Here is a 22872-nt window from a genome sequence, read left to right as displayed (position 1 = left end):
AAATGAGTATTTCTGAGAGAGTTACTGAAGATTTTTATGACTGCAACTGTATTGATTTTGCTGTTTTTTTAATATTATCAGAATTGCACATATATGTTATTTTTAGTAACTACCCAACATGATTTTATTTGGAGCAGTATGTTTAATTTTTACTCTATTTAGTTGTTTTTCTTTACTTTTATTATATATATATATATATATATATATTTTAATTGTAAATAAAGTTTCATGTGGCAGCTTGTATGTCATGTGACCCAGCCTCAGTATACAAACCATCTCTTTAGTAATACGCAGACATAAAGTATATTTGTGAGCCAAGCTCCATGTAACTGTAAGCTCTTGTGAGTTTCTCTTATATTTTTTATTCTCTCTGACTTGCCTAATTGTATAGTTTTTAACTTCATTGTGAAACTTACTAATTGGTGCCTTTTTAATTGCTCCAATATTACTTATGGTGAAATTATAGAATCACATCATAAGGGTATGTAAGACACCTTGACTGGTTCCAAGATACTTTTTTATGTATATACTTGTCTTTTGTTCAATGTATTTATCTCTTCATAATATGTTTTATAATTAATTTTGAGACTATTTATTCATTTATGTTAATTGCTTTCATTAGTTTTAAGTATACTAATGGATAGCATGAGGTGTTGTTTTGTGTGTCTAATATTGGTATTAAAGTTATTTATTTTTTATAGTTTTTAAGCTAACTTCTGTTTTCTATGCTAGATTATGTTTTACATTCTATTAGTATAAGTATACTATTAGTTCTATTAGTTTGTTCTATGGCTGTATCAGGCACTTTTATATCTGCTTATTCTACAATAAAGGCTTTTCAACAACCCTCCACTGTGTCTGCTTCATCGTCATCAATTCTATTAGGATTAGTGAACCTCTTACCCATCTATTTTTTAGGATAAAAATATTTGCAGGTAGCAGCTGATATACAGATAATTGTCATGATTAATTTAGGCCTGCAATTCAGCAAGCCTAAACTAATCCCCTCTTTTACTAAGGTGCGCTGACCGATTAGTGCACACTAAACGCTAACACGTCCATAGACCAACATGCACACGTTAGTGTTTAGCGCACGCTAAATTGATTAGTGCGTGTTAATCGGTTAGCGCACCTTAGTAAAAGAGGGCATAAATCTCAGTGACCACACTATCCCTCTAATCAGTTCCATTACCTATTGTATATGAAGAGTGACACTGACTAGACATATTCATTTAAATGATTGTGCCGACACTAAGGGCTCCTTTTACGAAGGTGCGCTAGGGCCTTAAAGCGTGGAATAGCGCATGCTAAATTGCCACGTGCGCTAGCCTCTACTGCCTCCTTTTAAGCAGGCGGTAATAATTTTGCTAGCGCGTGATTATTTTGTGCGTGCACTAAAACTTCTAGTGCACCTTCGTAAAAGGAGCCCTAAAATTAATACAGCCACTTTTCTGGCTGAAAATCTGTCTCTACATATTCTACAATGTTTTATTATTTAAAAAGCAGTTGCACTTGAAGTCAGTCTGCAGGTAAGGTCATTGCAATATTCTACAGAGAAAAGTATGACAATGTATAAGGTTTGTATAGAGACTTTATTACTCAAAAATATATTATAGAACAAAGTGACACATAACATTCTTTAACAGCATGGTATATTTATAATAATGTACAGTACACAGGCAAGAAATAGCTCTGACACATTGTACCCCGGGGGCGAACTTTGTCTCAAAGCTAAGATGTGGAAAGAAAGGCCTCTGCCACTCTCCGGGTTTAGAACATCTTGGTGAAGAAACTTGGGGCATGGTCTGCAAAATGCTGCAACTCATCCATCCCGGCAACCAGCACTGTTGCTGGAAAGCTTCTAGGGCGTTCAGGGTCCTGACATTGAAAAATAAATAAAGAGTAACATGAGAAACCTTAACAATGGAATAAAAGTACTTGACCTGTGGATGAAAATGTGTCTGCTTGTTTTTTATACTGAACAATAGTAACGGTACTTTTAGACAGTGTATTAAGCTCTGGAATGCATTGCTAGAGGTTGTAGTAAAAGTGGTTAGTGTAGCTGGTTTTAAGAAAGGTTTGGACAAATTCCTGGAGGAAAAGTCCATAGTCTGTTATTAAGACAAGAGGGAAGCCTCTGCTTGCCCTGGATCAGTAGCATGGAATGTTGCTTCTCTTTGGGGTTTGGCCAGTAAGACTATTCTTATGTTCTTATTAGTTACATTACATTACATTAGTGATTTCTATTCCGTCGTTATCTTACGGTTTAAGGCAGATTACACAAGAATTGTCATGATGCTACGAAATACATTCAGTGGATTACATGAGAATTGTCATGATAGTAGTAAATGCCTAATGAGTGGTTTGAATATTTTATGATTTGCTATGTAGATAGTGTTGTGGGTGAAGCTTGGGGTGGGTCTGGTTCTGTTATAAAGGGTTAATTAATTTTTTTGAAGAGTAGGGTTTTTGTTTCTGTGGTCGAGGATAGCAGTAACTAGTTTGGATTTACTTCTAAAAAATGAAAAAGAAAAACGGTACAGTTATAGCTTCCATCAATCTGGTAATACTTGTAAAAACTGGTCTACAAAAAAAAAGGAATGAGAGTTAAAAGGCATTTCTGCATTTCCAGGTTAAGCCCAACAAAGTTCATGTCACCTTGACCTTTTTATCATCATCTTTAACAGATCCATGTTATTTCTTTTCTGATATTACTGGCCTATCTCTCCTTGATTTCAGATTGGCATTTGTTGAATCTCACTGTGCAAGATATGCCCAGATTATGAGCAGAGTTTTGGATCGCAGCTTCATACTACTCTTTCTGGTATATCTTTACATAAAGCTATATGTTAATGCATTCATGTGCTAATGCTATTTGCTGCTGAAGCCTTACCGTCCTGGAAATGTTTTTATGGGATTTTGTCTTTCCATCTTGTTGGATGAATTTGATACTGTTAATGTTATATTGTGTTTGTTCTGTCAAAACAAGTTTTAGTATTTTTAATATGTATGCATATAATTTTGTAAACCACATAGTATTTATGCAGTATATAAAATTTTAAATAAATAATAATAAAATAAAATATGACTTGGTTAAAGATTTTTGCGTTTGGTAGGGGATGGTAGAGAGGGGATAGGTTTAATGGGTGTGCTGGAGGAACTTGTAACTGTCTTCATTCTATTTTGGCAATATTTTTCTTTGTCAATGTTTACCGTAGTAAATTGGCTCCATGGAGGCATGCTTTATTTCTGTTGACCTCAAATACATTGCATGCCACTTTGTACCCACAAACCAAAAAATACCAAATGAAGGTAAAAATGATCTGCATTATTAATGATAATGAGCTAATAACAAACCTCTACAGGGTAGGCCGTGGTGGGTACATAACGAATAACAAAACCACATCTCCTCCTGTTGGACATATTTGACTCGCTGGCATGAACTGTCAGTCCGTCATGAATCTGAAGAGAAAGAAAAGAAGAGTTATGAAGTAAAATGTTGGTGGGGAATAATATTTGTTGTAACTATGAGAAAGTGGTGACTTTAGTGGGCTACACGAAGTCAACTCTCTTTCTTCTGAGAAACCCACTGCCTTGCTGTAGGCCGGGTACAGATGGATACGATCCTGTATTTTAGTGCAAAATGGTCACATCAAATTGGAAAAAATCAGAACATGAAATGAAAGCGATCAAATAATTTGGCTAACCATAATTCTAATTAGCTTACTTTAATTGATAATTTCCTTTTCATATTCAAGATACACTATGAGCCAGATTCTGGAATTGGCACCAAAAAAAGAGATAGGCACCTAAAGTTAGGCACCTATTCTATGACAATCACACTTAGTGGCACCTAACTTAAGGTGCCTGTAATGTAGACCAGGGTTTACTGTACCTAAGTCTTTCCATCCCTAAACATGCCTACTTTGGTGTTAGGCGCTACCTATCTTTTATAGAATCACACCTAAAAATATAGGTGCCTATCTCCCAATTCAATTTTATTTTTTTCAATTATGACCCTGTTAAAGCTGTTTAGTGATGCCAATTTACTAATTAGGTGGTTCTTTTATTAAGGCGTACTAGCCGATTTAGCGTGCGCTAAATGCTAATGTGGCCATTATATTTTATTGACCTGTTAGCATTTAGCGCGTGCTAAATTGGCTAGCGCACCTTGGTAAAAGACCCCTTAAGTTAGGCAGCTAACTTTAGATGCCTATTTATTTAGGCACATAACTTAAGGCACATCTTATAGAATTTCCCCCTATCTTTCTCCAGCAAAGTCATGTCAATCAAGATAAATTGACAATAATTGAAAATTGCAACTACCTTCTATAGAATCTTTTGGGTTTACAAAAGTGTTTCTGTTCATCACACCATGAATATCACTAAATACAAATTCATTTTTTATGATCTTAAATCAGCATAATACTGGCTGATGGTAAGTTTCATTGCGGATAATTTATTCCATTGGTTGGCGATTCATTAATATAAATAAGAGCATAACAATTGCCATACTGGGACAGACCAAAGGTCCGTCAAGCTCAGTATCCTATTTCCAACAGTGGCCAACCCAGGTCATGGGTTCCTGGTATTATCTAAGAGAGTATTTAGTCATATTAGTTATCATAAGTTTGCTAAACATAGCTAATGTGACCTTTAGTTGCTTTCAGATAATGATTGCAAATTTAGATTTCTGAAGTATCTTATTAATTTATTATCTCTTCTATCATATGTTCTCAGTCACTAAGTTTAACAGTTAGTTGTCTACTGACCGACATCTGACCAGCTTTGAGTGGACATTCAACAGCCTTCTCTGCATCAACCAGGTGCCTTGGGATTTCTTGGTTGGAGGTTAGCATGTTCCCAGGGATGACGGCTATTTGATGCTCCAGAATGCCTTGCTTATGGCTTTCTACAAAGACAGGAGATTCAAATTTATTTACTTTCACACTTTGGTTTCCTTTGTCCTGCCTTCTTTCAAATACAATTTCACCAATGTTGAGGATAGGGCACTAGAAAGGGATAGGGGATGGGATTTGATATACAGCCTTTCTGGACTATAATCAAAGCGGTTTACATATTATATACAGGTACATATTTTGTACTTGGGGCAATGGAGGGTAAGTGACTTGCCCAGTGTCACTTAACAAGATATATTAAGAATTTCATTGTATTTTCTTTCAGAAAGGGTACAGTTGATCAAGTTCATTCTATTAATTCTTTGTTACATCTGTTGGAGTAGCATTTTTCTAGTTCTGTATGGAAATGGGTGACAAAATTTAAATCTACTAACTACCATAGTATCCCCTAAAAATGTAATAATGTTCTTAAAGCTATCGTACCTGGAATAATCTGCAAAACTCCATTTTCTGTGTTGACTTCATCCAGGGCAAGCCATACCGAGGCCACAGGTCCTCCCTCAAATCCCCAGTACCTACGGAAAAGAAAAGATATCATTCACTGGATTGGTATCCTTCTGTTCTGCAAATTAAGATTATGACCGCCCACCTACAGAAATGATTCTTATCATACAATATCATTTAATGGAGAGGTTCTGATTTCGGGAATGGCCTACTGTAATTCTATAACCCCCAAATTTTAAATCTCCTTTAGAATTAGGTCTTGTCAGCTATCTATGCCATTGTATTTAGCGTGCTTGGTAGCAGTACATAGATAATGACTATGCACCTATGGTTTGATGGACCAATTTGCTGTTATTTTTCTATGAAGTAAGTGACACCATGTGAAATTAACTTATTCCTAGTAGTGCCATCTATTTTTGATTATCACAAGGATGACTTTGAGTCAGTACTATGGCTTCAGTTACAGAAAGCCAAGAAGCTTCTACTTGCAAATAATGTCTGGCAGCACTATAGAAATAGTAAATAGTACTAAGATTATGTCTTGACCATTTTATTCTGAATGTACTTACAAAAATATTTCATGTGATAAGAACATAATTATTAGATCATGCATTTTCTTACTTGATATCTTGGTGCCAGGCTACATAAGGAGCTATGTTGTCAGCATGAGGAACCTCAGAAGATGGGTATTTGCAGATAAATCTGGAATCCAATAGAATAACGTTGGGTCCCAAGATGGCTGTCATAGTTTGCAGTAGTCGAGGATGAGCTGCTAAATTCATGACCCATTCATGCTCTAAGTGAATGTTATGTAGGTTGTACTGAGTGTATTCTTTCCCTACAAAATATTTAAGTAAATCATTTATTGTTAATAAGGCAAAAAGAAAATTATTTATTTAATAGAAAATTTATAATATGGTTTCTATAGCATTTTAAATAATAAGAAATACAGCTTATTTTCTAGAAGAGATAACAATATTTTTCTAATTAAATTGCTATATCTGAAAACATAGACCTTTAATGAAAACTAAACACATTTTGTAAATTCAGGCAAGTTGACCTCCAGACAGGTGACTATAATTCCCCCCACCCCAATCACTTCTCCAAACCCCAGGTTGAAATGAGATATTATCTGAGAATTATTGTATGGGTTCCTGAAAATAACCTAAAGGATTACCAGAATACATCTCCTTTAAACTCTGCATGCTGAATCATATATGTATAATAAGTAGCTTCTCTAAAATCTCTACTTATACGTGCATGATGATTCTTACATGTACGTACTACACCAAGTTGATACTAAGAAATCTACCTTAAAGCAGGAAAAGATCTCAGATTTTACCACATAGGGAACATATATGTTTTCTCCCTATAATGTTGTGGCATATGGTTTCTTTCATTGATCAAAAACCTCCTGTGAAATACTAATATTTAATTTTTTATCATTTAAAAATGATAAAAAATTAAATATTAGTATTTCACAGGAGGTTTTTGATCAATGAAAGAAACCATATGCCACAACATTATAGGGAGAAAACATATATGTTCCCTATGTGGTAAAATCTGAGATCTTTTCCTCCTTTAAGGTAGATTTCTTAGTATCAACTTGGTGTAGTACGTATTTTGATTTTGTTGATATACATCTTCCACTATCCTGCTTTGATTCTTACATGTAAATACATTTTATGTATGAAAATGACACATAACTCTTCTAAAATAGCTCCTTTGGGTAAATATTGCACTGCAAAATAGGCAACTATAACTCCATAATGATAAGTTTTCATAGACAGTTATGCATATATTTTTTTATATATTAAGGGTCACTGAAAATCCACATCTGTCTATCTATGAGTCTAAACTTATGTGGTCCCTGCACAGCTGACCATTGAGCTCTATGTTACTATGATCTTTGAAAACTTACCAAATTCCTCCTCCAGTTTTTCAAAAGCTCTTTTTGCATCCTCCAGCTCTTCTTTGTCTAGGACAGATATCTCTGTGAGGAAACCCTGGGTATCATAGCGCAACTTCATCTGGTCAGAACTGATCTTCATTGTAGAGAATGAAATTTATGATGGACTCTTTAGCTTATTTATGCTGCTTATCTTTCTACTGTTTTTCTCCCCTTTTGATGAAGAACCTTATATACAACTTCAGCACTAATTTCCATGCCTCCTTTTGAGTGACTCAGTTCCCTGGATATTTTGATTTCATCTTAACTTTCTTCCTTCAGGCATGCAAAATATATTATTAAGTGACACTGATGGGAGGTGGTGTCGAATCTTGCATTTCATAATCCTGAAACTTTTTACCTCTCATGCTGTGACGTTAAAGCAGGAATTCCCATTATAAAAAATACCTCCTTCTAATAAAAGATTTCTATATTTAGATTTTACATGAAAATCAATGAAGTAATTAACTTTGAGGAAATTCTGAAATAGCTAATATAAAACTATAAATGTCATTAAAAAAAAAAGGTTAGAGGTGAGAAGTTTTATTGCTGACCTACAAGTGTGTTCATTCTGCTGCCCCTCAATATCTCTCCTCGCTTCTCTCTCCTTATACACCTCCCAGAGATTTCCGTTACTCAGATAAGTCACCCTTTTCTTCCACTGCCAATTCCAGACTTCGTTCCTTTCATCTAGCTGCCCCCTATGCCTGGAATAAATTACCTCAGTTTGTTCATCAAGCCCCTTCCCTTCCCTTGTTTAAAAGCAGACTGAAAACCCACCTTTTTTATATAGCTTTCAATCCTTAACCCTACTCCTCTGCCCTCCAACCCCGCCAGCTGATTAACCTTTCCCCTTAACTGTATCCATGGCATCCTGTTTGTCTGTCTTGCCTGTTTAGATTGTAAGCTCAGGCAATTGTAAGCAGTGACTGTTTTCTTACTCTTTGTGACTCTGTGCAGCGCTGCGTGCATCTGGTAGCGCTATAGAAATAATTAATAGTAGTATTTATTTATTTATTTTAAAATTTATATAGCGCATAAATATGTGGTTTACAAAATTACATGCATACTTATTAAAAATATTAAAAAATGTTTCGAGAGAACAAACACAATAAAACATTAATAGTCGCTTTATTGAATTCAATCAAGTTTTATTGAATTTTAATAACATAACAATGCAACTGAAAGTAAAGTAATATTCCAAGACAAATCAACAATAAAGTAATATAGTCCAATAGCTCCTGTACATTTAGTATAGCATTAAACATAGATAAGCATGTCATATTGCAAACATGTATAAACGGTATGTACCCAAATGAGTACTATAAAGCACATTGACAATTAGCCTTCTAACATGCAATACATGGCTGACTAGATATACGAAATAGAATATCAGATTAGTGCATAAATAGTAGTATTATGAACTATCTCTTTGGCAGTAAGATAACAAAGGTGCCCATATTTTATGATAAGTAGACAATGAATTAGTGCAATCTGCAGCCACACACTCATATTTAGAGTAAAGACAGTGTTCCACCAGATGTTATGATCAAGTACTGAGAAGTCTTTCCACGACAAAAGAATTGATTTAATTGCTGTAAGCAACATCAACTTCAGTAGTCTAGACTCAAATTTATCTAATGATCACTGTATGGCTAAATCACCAAACATCACAATCGAGTAAGATAAGGATATATCAATAGGTAATATCTCACAAATGGTACTCCAGATAGTGGTCCAAAAATGTTGTAGAATTGGGCACTGAAAAAGCATGTGGTGCAAAGTACCTACTCCAGTCAAGCAGGACCAGCATTTGTTAGAAATTGAGGGTTGTAACTTTGAAAGTTTAACTGGACTCCAGTACGCTCTATGATAGAGAAAGAGTACCGTCTGTTGAATAATGGCCGATTTCAGGGCTTTAAAGGAGGACAACCAATGGATTTCCCAATCCGACATATCCAGTTCCAAAGTGGAATCCTGTGCCCATAAGTCTCTTAGAGTTTCTGAGAAAGTAAATTTATCATGATGAAGGAGTTTATACCAGTTTGAAGCCTAACCAGGAAGTAAAGTGAAAGTATTAATCCATTTTAGAATGGTAGGTGGGTCTGCTGAAAGCGTAGATCTTTGGAGATAATACCGGATACTATGTCTTAATTGTAGCCATTGAAAGTAATGAGTTGATGTCAAACCATATGTGGTAGATAGAGTATTGTAATCCAGGAATGAGTTTCCACTCATTAGGTGATTGAGTGACCATATGCCAACTCTTCGCCAGGATTTCCACTCGATATATTGACCCTGTATTTTTATATGAGGATTATGCCAAACTGAAGAGTACAGCGTCTCATTCCATTTCAATGGAGCAAGTGAGTCAACTACAAGAAGTGCTTCTTTGGTAGAGGAGAGAACACGGTTGAGCCTGGTAGTTTCATCAGGAAAAGTGAAGGGATGAAATTTCAAAGTCATCTTACCAAATAGACTGCGCTCCAGTTGCACCCAGGCGGGAAGTTGAGAAACAGTATGTTCCTTCAGCCAGTAAGAGCCCTGCCTACACAAAAAGGCTATGTGATATTCGTACAGGCTAGGAAAATTAACTCCACCATTTTCTTTATTACATTTGAGTTTGGCCAAGGCTATGCGCGGGGTTTTATTATTCCAGAGGTAGCGAGTCAATGAGGCTTCAAACTTTTTATAGATGGAGTGTGAGAAAAGAAAAGGTATCATGGACAATACATAAGTAATCTTAGGCAACAACACCATTTTTATTGAGTCCAGTCTGCCCCACCAAGATAGTTTGAGAGGTGACCATCTTCCTGTTGTATCAGAGATGATTTGAGATATATAATCCACGTTGAATAACTGAATTTCTTCAAGTGTTGATCCAAAATAAACACCCAAATATTTCAGTTTAGTCTGAGTGTATTTGAGATGAAGACTCTTAATAATATCAGAACAAGGAGGGCCAAATAGCAGCATGACCTCTGTCTTTGTGGTATTTAGTTTGTATCCAGATACCTTAGAGTATGTCTCTATCGTCTGCAAAACAGTAGACAACGAATCCACGGTAGTATACAGTTGAACATCATCTGCATAAGCTGACAATTTTATAGTCAAATCTGCAATCCGAATGCCACCTATTGATGGATTCGATCTGATGGCAATAAGCAAGGGTTCCAGGGCAATGTTGAAAAGCAGTGGTGATAAAGGACAACCTTGCCTGGTGCCTCTGGACGGATTAAAAGCTGCAGAGAGTATATCGTTGATACGAAGTCTGGTAGATGGAGCAGAGTATAATACTTTGATCATTCGAATGAAAGCATCAGGAAAACCGAACCATTGTAGAACCTGGAACATATAAGGCCATTCTACACGATCAAAAGCTTTCTCTGCGTCTAATGCCAGAGTCACCAGTGATGTCATATATGAAGAAGCTTGGGAAATGATATGTGTGAAAAGTCTTGTGTTATCGCTTGCCAAACAGCCTTTCATGAAACCAATTTGATCTGTATGAATTATGTTAGGCAAAACATGTTGAAGTTTGGTAGCCAAGAGATTCGCAAAGAGTTTAGCGTCCACATTTATCAAAGACAACGGACGGTAATTTTGGACATTCAACGGATCTTTATCTGGTTTCAATAATACAATGATTATGGCTTCTGTAATGGTTCCCTGTGCGGAGCCCTTGTCAATGAGGTGGAGTATGTAATTCAATAGCATGGGAAGTAGTGTTACTTGAAACGATGAATAAAACTCCACAGTGAGACCATCAGGACCCGGTGATTTGTTCTTTGCCATGGAATGGAATGCTTCTTTAAGGTGTTCTAGTTCAATAGGCACTGTGAGGATCTTTTTATCAGTGTCATCGAGTTTGGGTCCATCTAGCTGATGCAGATAAGACTGAATAGAAGACATAAGCGGATTTTCGGTTGTATATAGGTCAATATAGAATGATCTAAACAGATTAGAAATATTGTCCCTGTCAAAAACAGTCTCTCCTGAGGGTGTGCGTATGGCAGGAATAGATGTTTTCAATAGTCGCATTATTAAAACCTTTTTTAAAATTATTCCAATAAGATGGAAAGACAAATCCCATAAAAACATTTACAGGACGGTAAGGCTTCCACAGCAAATAGTAGTAGTAGTAGTATAAGAAAAGCAAGTCAGTTAACAGAGTGCATGCATAATTTGAATATTTATGACAATTAAAACTAGTGGACTGTATTTTTATGTAATTGCACCATCTGATTTATAGAGGTTCTTTTTTCCTGTTTTAAGAAGTAAGTTATTAAAAACAATGATATTTCTTTCATTACTTTGCCAGCAGTCCCATGAGCTTGACATACAGGGTTTCATTCATAAAAAGAGTAATTATCACTAGTAAAATCGACGAGGGGCTGCTGAAAAGTTCTCAGCCCAACCAACAAAGTTGGGGCAGTCTCCATTGAGGGCAATACACTTAGAGGGGCATAATCAAAAAGTATGTCTAAGTTTGTTTTGGTTTTAATTCGCTAGTCGCCCAAAATTGGACATGTCAAAAGTCCATTCTTGAAAAAATATGTCTAAAAGATTTCTTTTTTAGAGAATCGTCTACTTCTACGTCCAGCCGTCGTCCAGACCACTAATTCATGTATCTTTATATCCCATTCTCCTTCAAAATTTTGTCCAAGTCAAAAACGCCTAGAACAAGACCTTTTGGATGTGGGCGGAGTCAGCAAAGTAATGGACTAGACACCCAGACATGGCAACAGAGTAGTGGGGCACCTTACAGGGCACTGCTGTGAACTCCACAAAAAGGATGCCGCATAAACATCTCACCACAACTCCCTTATAGGTCATACTGAGCCTCCAAACCCCTCCATAAAAAAACCACCTACTAGGCCCACATGTCTACCACCCCAATAGCCCTTATGGCTGCAGGTGTCACCTATATGGCAGTATAATAGGGTTTGGGGAGGTTTTGGGGGTGCACATGTTTCACCATGAATGCAGTAGTTAGAGTGGCTTATGGGCCTGGGTCCAACTCTCTATGGTTCACTAGCCCACTGCCCAGATTACTTAAGCCACCTCTGTGCAGCTCTACTAGGCTTTCCTATGCCAGGTGCTGATGTTCTGGAGGCAGGTATGTAAGTTTTTATTCTGATTTTTATGGTATTGTGGGGGGGGGGGGGGGGGGAGTCAGTGATCACTGAGGCAGTGTATGGAGGTCCGTATTTTGTGTCCGCACTGGTTATCTAATCACTTTGGATATCTTCTGGGCACTTAGACCTGTTTTTAGATCGCCTAAATCACTACATAAAATTCTGTCTAGGCATTCTCGTTAAACTTTTGGTTATACTTGGCAATAAAGCTAAGTTTATGTCAGCCCACCCAAATCCCACCCTCACCACTCCTCCTAAAATGCCCCTTTCAGCTCTGGACATACAGCGGCACTGAAAAGGCCTAAGCTGTTTTTAGATACGTCTAAAACCTGTTTCGATTAACGGCACTTGGCCGACCTGTCTTTTTGATTGTCCAAGTGCTGATTTAGGCAGGATTATAGACGTATTTCCGCTTCGATTATGTGCACCCTAGTCTAGTAATTTTCCACTTTTTCATTCCGTCGGAAAAATACAGAATAAAAAAAGTGGAACATCACTGGACTATGGGCTCCTTTTACGAAGGTGCGCTAGGGTTTTTAGCGCACGCACAAAATTGCCGCATGCTATAGCACGTGGTAGCCGAAAATCTACCGCCTCCTAGTGCGCTCGGGAATTTAACACGCGCTATTGCGTGCGCTAAGGCCCTAGCACACTTTTGTAAAAGGAGCCCTATGTGTATAGCCCTCAATGGAGACTGCCCCAACTTTGTTGGTTGGGCTAAGAACTTTTCAGTTGCCCCTCGTGCTAGTGAAGGAGTTGCTTGGTGATTAGAGCACTGGATTCAGAACTAGGGAAGCCAGGGTTCAAATCACTCTAGCATTCCTTATCTCAGTCAAGTCACTCCACTCTCCACTGCCTCAATTACAAAACTAATGTGTGGAATAGAAATCACTAATGTAATGTAATCATTTACTAACTTTTGTAAAGCACTTTATTTAATGTAAGCTCCATTATTCATAATATGGTCCATTTAGTAAGTAAAGTACATAACCTATAGGTATATGAATATGCATTAAAATGTTATATAGTAGGTTAGCACAGAGGTTGGCAACCCCTGGTCCTTGTGGATCGCAACCCAGTCAGATTTTCGGGATTTTCCCAATGAAAATGCATTGTATCTATTTGCATGCACTACCTCTTATAAATACAGCCACTGACCGATGGAAAATCTAATAATGTTGATATATGTGAGGAATGTCTAGAACTAGGAAAGTTAAAATGTTCTACCAAATAACTGGGAGCCAGACCATATAAAACTTTGTAACACAAACATTCAAACTTAAAAAAAACCTCTGGCCTCAAAAGGAAGCCAATTTAATTCCATGCAATAAGGCATTACAGGGTCCTTTTACTAAGGCATGCTACATAGCGCACACTAAACGCTAATGTGTCCTTAGACTATAATGGACGTGTTAGTGTTTAGCGTATGGTAAAACGGATAGCGTGCCTTAGTAAAAGGACCCCTATATGATCTGTTTTTAACAGTTTAAAAATCAAATGAATTGCTGTATTTTGTATCAGTTGAAGTCGATAAAATTATTTCCAGTAACCTGCTAGGTGAACAGTATTACAGTAATCTAAAGTACTTAAAATGAATGACTGATCCAGTAATCTAAAGGGGTTATCATTAAAATAAGGCCTGATCACACGAAGTATATTCGAACTAAAGCATCAACCTGTTTAATCATACAATAGATTCCTATCAAGACAAACTCCCAATATCTTGATAGTTGAAACAATAGGGTAAGAAATTCCATTCAGACCCACGCTCTCTTCATTGCATTTGGATGGAGTAGCCATGCGTTTAGAACAGATTCTACATTGAAAGATACTGTTCAAAAATTCCATTGAAACTAAGGGCTCCTTTTACAAAGGTGCGTTAGGGATAAAATGCCGCGCATGCTAGCCGCTACCACATCTTCTTAAGGAGGCGGTAGTTTTTCAGCTAGCGCACGCTATAGCATGCGCTAATCCCGTGCATGTGCTAGACACACTAGCGCGCCTTTGTAAAAGGAGCCCTAAGACATTCTAATCTGGATGTCTCTATTATGATTTGTGTGCCTTTTCTCAAATCTGCCTTTATATGTTCTACGTTTATAATAACGCTATCTAACCCCCTCTTTTACTAAGGTGCGCCAGCTGATTTAGCACGCACTAACTGATTTAGCGCTCACTAATCAATTAGCATGCGCTAAATGCTAATGCGCACATTATATTCTATGGAATCATTAGCATTTAGTGCATTCTAAATCAGTTAGTGCACCTTAGGAAAAGGACACCTATGTGAGCCTCCGTCTAGGAGGATCAGCTGTGTTAAAAAGAGTTTCATACAAAAAATCCTACAATGAGATCATTCACTTGTGTTCACAAGAATTCTTTTTACCAAGACCCTCTCTTACCAAAAACAATTTCTCCAATTTGTCTTATGATTATTCCTTTAGATCTAGAAGCATTTCCAACTTGAAATATATTTCTAATTAGTTCTAACATTAATTTCTTAATGCTATGAGACTGGCACTTATTTATTCAACTGTTAGGTATTTAACAAAGGTTTTAACCTGCATTATGTAAAGTAGCAGTGATGTGCACATATTTAGTATCACCTAATAAATATTGACTTATCAACATGTCCTTATGTAATATAAAGAGAGGAGTGCAGGGTAGGTGGGAAGAATAGAATCTATCATCAGTTGGAAATTCCTCCTAACTGCTGCATGGTTTCACATCAGGAGTTTCCAGGTTACATTACAGAGTAAATATGTTACAAGTCCTTAACCTGAATGTCTAAGCTTAGTACCTAATTAACTTGTGAACCATTCAGATGTTATGCTAATAGGCAGTATATTTTATGTATTTATTCAATTTTCTATGATGTTCTCCCAGGGGAGCTCTGAATGGTTTATCTGAATTTATTCAGTTACTCCCTGTCTTGGTGGGCTCATAATCTATCTAATGTATCTGGGGCAATGACATAACATAGCATAACAACCAGCTTATATACCGCAGGACTGTGAAGTTCTATGCAGTTTACAAAAAGTAGGATGTACAATTAGTTGGAAAATTTAGTTACCCAAATATTGGCAAATAAATATGTTTTTAAATGCCTCCTAAATTCCAAATAAGAATTGAAGGATATGATCAAATCCTTCCCCCATAAAGCTGCCTGGTAAGACAAAAGATGTTGGTGATTTTTTTTTAAGTTTACAACCTTTTATGGGCGGAAAGACAAAATTCAAATATGAAAATTCAAATGTAAACTGCTCCGGGGTTGCAAGGAGCAGTGTGAGTTTGAATTCACAACCTCTGGTGCTGAGGCTGTAGATTTAACTACTGCGCCACACGCTGCCTTTATGAGCTTGAACTTCTTTTTATGGGATGACAATTGCAGATAAAAGCACATGGCATGTCTGGACGTATCATTTAAAAAAAAAAAAAAGTATTTAATTGCTTATATAATTCTTGCCAACCTGAAAGCTATTGAAATGATTTGACCCGTTATCCCACTCTTCTGGAATTCATCAAACCCGCTCTCTTCTAGACCCTCCCAAAAACTGAAACTATCTTTCCCATCTATAAAAGGTATATCCCGCGCAGGAAAACTTGGAACATCCCTCCCCTTCAGAACCACGGAACTCTGGAACAACCTCTCATCCCCGCTCAGAAATTCTAGCTCCTTCCAATCCTTCCGTAAACGCTTGAAAACTTGGCTCTTCTCAAAAATCTATTCTCCTCCCGTTCTCTAGTACCCTGCCCCTCTCTATCTTTTCAGTCCCTCTCCTATATCCCTTCTTTGTAATTCCTTTCCTCTTAACCTCTGTAAACCGTACCGAGCTCTGCGCATGCGGAGATGGTGCGGTATACAAACCTAAGGTTTAGTTTAGTTTAGTTTAGTTTAGACCAATTTCTAAGATGATAGAACTTATGCGGCCCATATTAAGGAGGCACTATAAAATGAAACCTATCCCCAAAATCCTAATTTTAAAGTTGTAAAACTATAGCCCTGGATTGTAGAGAATGACTGTATGTTAAATGTACTTTTACCTTCTTTAAAATTATTGTACATCGCTTAGAAGTTACAAATTTGTCCCATCCCCACAGTAACTTAATTTCCCCTTCCTGACCCCATGAGTTTTATTTCAAATTTGATTAATCACTTATCAAAACTTCTAAGTGATGTACAATAAATTAAAAGGAGAGAAAAGTACATTTAACATATAGTTGACGAACAAAATCTTAGACATAGACCAAAAATTACAGGATACACGGGAACACAATAGAAAACAGGAAAGAACTACAATAGTTAAAGGAAAGTTAAACGAGGTTAAAAAACATTGGGGAGTTTTGTCGCTCTCCCTGTCCCATTCCTCCAAACTCTGCCTTAACCTCACAAGCCTCAAATGCATCCATAGGATAACATGCACGCATTAGTGTTTAGCGTGCGCTAAAAAACTTAGCGCACCTTTGTAAAAGAGGGGGTAAATATAGATGGATGCAGACATTTGAAAATGCCAATTAAAAAAAAAAACAGCACAAGAGGTTTTTAGCACCGGCTGTCATGCTGACTGCTCTGCGCAGCTTCAACGGTCATAGAGTTCTTATGAGCGTTGCAGCAGCTCAGAGCATTCAGCATGCTGGCTGGCGCTAAAAACCTCTTGCACAGTTTTGTAAAAGTGTATGTGTGTGTGTGGGGGGGGGGATTAATTTACTGCTTTAGAAGGTATTATTGGGACGTAAACAATAAACAGTCGAATACAATGGAGAAAAACAGACCTCAATCCGTATGGCTCCTCGATTTATGAATAAATCACATAAAGTCCATATCATCATAGGTCTGAAAAAACTCCATATAACATATAAACCTTCATGCTCAATTATTTCAATTATGATAAACAAGGCTTTTAAATCATAAGGATGAGCTGTTCAAAATATTCTGTGCAAACACTTCAAAGCTTATCAATATTTCAAAATGGGAATACTTAGCTGAAATTCTTCAAATGGTGTTACAAGGGTCCCACTAGTTTAGACTGGTGGGACAATAACATTGGATGAGCATAGTCATTGAAGAAGTTAGGGATTAGGTGGGGAAGTGTGGGGGGGAAGAAGATAGGACGAGGTATAAGTGTGTGAAGGGAAAAAAGGAAAAAGGGGATTGGTTGGTGATTGAGATTGTGAGGGTGCTGTATAAGAAGTATGATTGGATAAAAGGGGGGGGGGGAGTGATTGGTGGAGAGTGTGAGGAGTTTGGGCGGGAGTCTCATTGTGGGAATTGAAGGGAGGTTGGAGGTTTGTTTGGTGGTGGTGGTGGTGGGAAAATAATTTTGAATTTGGTGGGGTCCGGGGTAGGATATTTTTCGGAGAGGAGGTTAGCAGTGAAACTTGTGATAGTACCTGGTGGAAGCAGGTCCCGTGTTGCTCCGTTCTAGTCTGCGAGTTGGCGTTGGTGTACGAGGTGTAGTGAGTAGGCTGTCGGCGGCGTCTGCTTAATTTGCTGGGGATTCGTGGCGGCCTGCATAGTGGAGAGCATACTTGTTTTCGGGTTGGCCCCACGTTGTGGCTTCTGGGTTAGGGCGAGGCTGTAGCAGCAGTCGGTAATTGTGGGGTGTGGCTGCGTCGGTGCGTCAGCGGGCTTTGTGTTTCTGAGCCGCTTCCCCCTTTTCGTCAGTTTAGCCGGTGAGCAGGAGGAGTGTGGGGGCGTCTGCGGTGGACCGACGGTTGGGGACTGCATCTTTGGAAGTGTTGGCAGTTATTGCAGCTGTGGCCAGTTTCCCTGCACAGAGTAGGTGAGTTTTAGTGGAGGCTTTGCTCTGTACTGGCTCTGAGATGCAGGGCTGAAGGGACAGGGGTGTTTGTGCAATCGGGACTAAATAAAAAAAAAAGGGGGGAGGCTTGTGCAGGGGAATTGTTTTTGGACAGGGATTGTTTGGTCTGTTGGGATTGGTGGGGGTGAGAGTGCTCTATTTAGGGGGGAGCATTTTCTCTGGGTAAGGCATTATGGCTCCTCGCAAGCAGCAGTCTCAGAATGTCAGTAGGGGTAGTGGTAGGGGTAGGAGTGTACGAAAGAGGGCTGCCCGGGGAAGGGCTAGTGTTGATGGACAGACCACGGGGAGAACTCCTAGGCGTGACAGAGGATGTCCGACATCTCAGCCTGGAGGCATTAGAGGACGTGGGACATCCAGAGCGACTTCAGCTTTGGGACATTTGCAGTTGGTCCGGAAGCTGATCCTAGGGGGCCGGTGCAGACTGTGGATGAACCGGAGGTGCGTGCGAGTACTTCACAAGTTGGCAGCTTCAGGAGTCCAGATGGTGAGTTATTTTCTGAGGTGGTGCATGCTTTAGGTCCTGTGTTCGGTGAGAGGGGGCAAGGGGCCCAGGGTAAGAGAGTGTCAGGAACAAAAGTTAGCAGCTCCAGTAAGCAGTCGTTGACAGCGAGTTTACATGATCGCAAGTTTTTAAAATGTTTGCGTCATATAGTTAATAGGTTGCGGTCGGATAAACAACAACGTCGCCAAGTATCTGGGGTTCCGTTGAGTGTTTGGCAGTCCTCGATTCCTGGGATTCGTTCGATTCCTCCTCCACTTCGTCTTCCGAGTGTGTAGTTGCCCAGTCACATGCTGAGGCCGTGGGGCAGGCTACCACTTTAGTAGGAGTGACGCCTACAGTTTCCCGACAGGGTCATACTTTATGTGCTATTGCTCCCTTGGACTGTATTATTTCACAAAAATGGAGGCAGCGGATTTTGAAAGGAAGGTATATTGACTTTTTTGCGTTGTTGGCTCGGGATGTGGATGGTGGGGATCGTCAGAAAGAGAGTGGAACTGAGGGGGGAAGGAAAAAAGTGAATCGAGTTCCCAAGACAATCTTTAATTGGTTGTTGGGATTTAATGTATTTGCTAGTGTTCTTGGGGAGGAGAAGCCGTCTTTATATCCAGGGCTATTGCGGTATTGTGATCTCATTTTAAGGGCTTATCGGACCTATGGAGGATGGTCTTGGCTCAATTATGATAAGCAATTTCGCAAGAGTGTTGCTCGGGATAAATCTGCAGTGTGGGGAATGCGAGATGTTGATTTATGGTTGGCTGAAATTACTCCTGCACGTGGTTGGTCCTTTCGATCTGGTGCGGCCTCCTCGGGAGTTTCAGCAGTTGGGGGACCTTATAATGCTTGGCAGGGAGCAGGCAGTAGTTGGCAGGGACAGTTTTCAGGGAATAGAGTGCCTCCCGGGGCTGGTAGAGGGGTGCCAAACAGCAGCTTCTGCTTTCAGTTCAATACAGGGCGGTGTACACGCCCGGCATGTCGTTTCAGGCATGCCTGTAGCCAGTGTGCCGGCAGTCACCCAGCCTTCCGTTGCCCGGGGGTGGGGGTTGGGGGGCGAGGCATGTTTTTTCGAGGGTCCGGAGGTACTGGTGGGGGTTTGGTTCGATAAAGCTCCTTCCCCTATTAGGTTGGAGGCCCTGCAACTGTGGTTGCCGGTATATCCTAATCAAGGAGATGCTTATTTATTGTGGGTAGGGTTTTTTGAAGGTTTCCCAATTCCCTATGAAGGGCCATGTTTGATGCACAAAGGGGTAAATGCAGCTTCGGTTGCTCGGTATCCTGAGGTGGTACGTGAGAAGCTGAGCAAGGAATTGAGTCTGGGTCGTATTGCGGGCCCATTTCCTTCGCCCCCGTTTTCAAATTTGATTTTGTCACCTTTGGGAGTTATTCCGAAAAAAGCACCGGGCTCTTTTCGTTTAATTCACAATTTATCATTTCCTAAGGGCAACAGTGTGAATTCGTTCATAGATCCTGTATTCTGTACTGTGTAGTATGCGTCTATTGATGATGCTGTAGCATTGTTGCAACGGTTAGGGGCTGGGGCCTTGATGGGCAAAGCGGATATTGAGGCAGCTTTTCGTCTGCTCCCAGTGCATCCTTCATCCTTTTATTTACTGGGTTTTCAGTTTGCGGGGCAATTTTATTTTGATAAATGCATGCCAATGGTTTGTGCAATTTCATGCGCCTATTTTGAAGCATTTACAACTTTCATTCATTGGGTAGTGCAGACAGTTAGTGGGGTTGATTGTATTGTGCATTATTTAGATGATTTCTTTTTTGCTGGGCAGGGTAATTCTGATCACTGCAGGGTTTTAATGCGTGCCTTTTCGGATGTTGCTGCTGAATTTGGTATTCCATTAGCAGCTGACAAAACTGAAGGTCCGACTACTACTTTAGTGTTTTTAGGTATCGAGTTGGACTCTATTCGGATGCAATCTCGCTTACCTGTGGAAAAAGTGGTGGCTTTGTGTGAGGTTATTCGCAGTGTCCGTACACGAAACAAATTATCCTTAAAGGAAATTTAATCCCTTGTTGGCCATTTCAACTTTGCAGCTCGAGTGATACCCATGGGGAGAGTTTTCTCTAGGCGGCTTGCTTTGTTGTCTGCGGGTTTGAGATGTTCTCACTTTAAAGTGCGTTTGCCTACAGCTGTAAAGGATGACTTAGCTATATGGTTATCTTTCCTAGTGTCCTTTAATGGGGTTTCTCTTTGGCAGCAGCCGGTAGTTACGGCAGTGGATCTGAAATTATATACGGATGCATCAGGGGGTTATTGATTTGGGGCTTATTTTGGGGGGCAATGGTGTGCTCAGCCATGGCCGGATTGGTGGCGGGACAGGGGCTGGTGTCAGAATATTGCATTGCTTGAGCTATTTCCTGTGTGGGTAGCTTTATGGATATGAGGTCCTCGCTTGAGTAATAGGAGGGTCTTGTTATATTCTGATAATACTGTAGTAGTACAGGCAATTAATAGTCAGTCAGCTAAGTGTTTGCTATTACTATCACTACTGCGGTTAATTGTATTGCGTTGTCTTCATTTAAATGTGTTTTTATCTGCTCGTCATGTGCCTGGCAGTATTAATGCATTAGCTGACGCGCTTTCTCGATTCCAGTGGGCTCGCTTTCGGGCATTGGATCCAGAAGCAGAGCGACTTCCCGTGGATATGCCAGTGATCTTATGGAGCATCTTCCGCGAAGCGGTGGAGCGCTGTTACAGCAGGCGTTAGCCAACAGTACTTGGAGAGCTTATAATTCTGGATGGCGCAGATTTTCTTCATTTCTGAATAGCACGGGCATGCAGTGTGCCTTTCCAGTTTCTGAAGAGTGCATTGTTTGGTTTCTGTTTTATGCAGTGGAGCACAGTTGGTCCTTTGGTATGGTGTCCAAATCTTTGGCGAGCCTTGGATTCTTATCCAAACTTTGGGGATGGCCATATAACACTTCTTCATATTATGTGTGTAAGCTATTGGTAGGATACTCCAGGCAGGGCTTATGTAGTCGCCCACGTTTGGTGTGTCTGCCGTTGGACTATAACAAATTGATGGCCTTGTTTGGAGTGTTATCTGTTGTTTGTGCCTCCGCGTATGAAACAGTGCTGTTTAAAACAGCTTTTGCAGTAGCGTTCTTTGCTGCTTGTAGGATTGGTGATTTGGTAGCCCCCTCCCGTTTTGCTCAAGGGAATACGGGACTCCTTTTAAATGATGTTGTATTGGAGCAGCGAAAGCTTTGTTTATGTATTTGCCGGACAAAAACTGATCAGGTGGGAAAAGGTGTATGGATATCTCTGCGCAAAAGTTTGGATTTGGAATCCTGTCCAGTCAGATGGGCACATGAATTTACAGCGATTCGTCCAGTGGGAGGTTTATTTTGGCTCATCCATGAAAATAAGGCACCATTGACAAGATATCAGTTTGCAGCTGTTTTTAAAAAAGTTTTGACAGCTGCTGGTTTTCCGCATAATGAATATGGGACTCATTCATTCCGTATTGGAGCGGCTACTGATGCTGCTCAAAGGGGGGGATCGGATGCTTTGATTTGTAAAATAGGACGTTGGAGATCTGCTTGTTTTAAAACTTATGTTCAACACACTTGATTTGTCTTTTCTGTTACTTCTTTTCTTTTTCAGTTATTCTGCTAGCTCAGAGTCCAGCTCCAACACCACCTTGACATTTGTGTGTGGATATGTGGACATTCCTATGTCTTCTGGGCGCATAAGCATGCTGTTGAATCCAAGTGGGGAGCTAACCTGGGCCTGGTTGACAATGGAATTCGCATCAGATGGTTGGGTATTCGGGGAATGTTGTGGAATCAGCTGTTTTTTTAATATTATCAGAATTGCACATATATGTTATTTTTAGTAACTACCCAACATGATTTTATTTGGAGCAGTATGTTTTATTTTTACTCTATTTAGTTGTTTTTCTTTACTTTTATTATATATATATATATATATATATATTTTAATAGTAAATAAAGTTTCATGTGGCAGCTTGTATGTCATGTGACCCAGCTTCAGTATACAAACCAGCTCTTTAGTAATACACAGACATACAGTATATTTGTGAGCAGAGCTCCATGTAATTGTAAGCTCTTGTGAGTTTCTCTTATA

General features: G+C 39.2%; 1 protein-coding gene across 1 annotated transcript; it reads right to left on the bottom strand.

The window, feature by feature from the left end:
* Positions 1-1748: 1748 nt before the first annotated feature.
* LOC117360497 (probable alpha-ketoglutarate-dependent hypophosphite dioxygenase) lies at positions 1749-7461 on the bottom strand. Its single transcript, XM_033944326.1, has 6 exons — positions 7285-7461; positions 5985-6201; positions 5343-5434; positions 4773-4912; positions 3358-3462; positions 1749-1878 (listed from the first exon to the last, which is right to left on the bottom strand). The coding sequence occupies exons 1-6, from the start codon at positions 7412-7414 to the stop codon at positions 1771-1773; spliced, it is 792 nt and encodes a 263-aa protein (XP_033800217.1). The 5' UTR covers positions 7415-7461; the 3' UTR covers positions 1749-1770.
* Positions 7462-22872: the final 15411 nt, after the last annotated feature.

This window comes from Geotrypetes seraphini, chromosome 5 (genome assembly GCF_902459505.1).
Source record: "Geotrypetes seraphini chromosome 5, aGeoSer1.1, whole genome shotgun sequence".
Classification (NCBI taxonomy): domain Eukaryota; kingdom Metazoa; phylum Chordata; class Amphibia; order Gymnophiona; family Dermophiidae; genus Geotrypetes; species Geotrypetes seraphini.
This window is presented reverse-complemented; position numbering and strand designations above follow the sequence as displayed.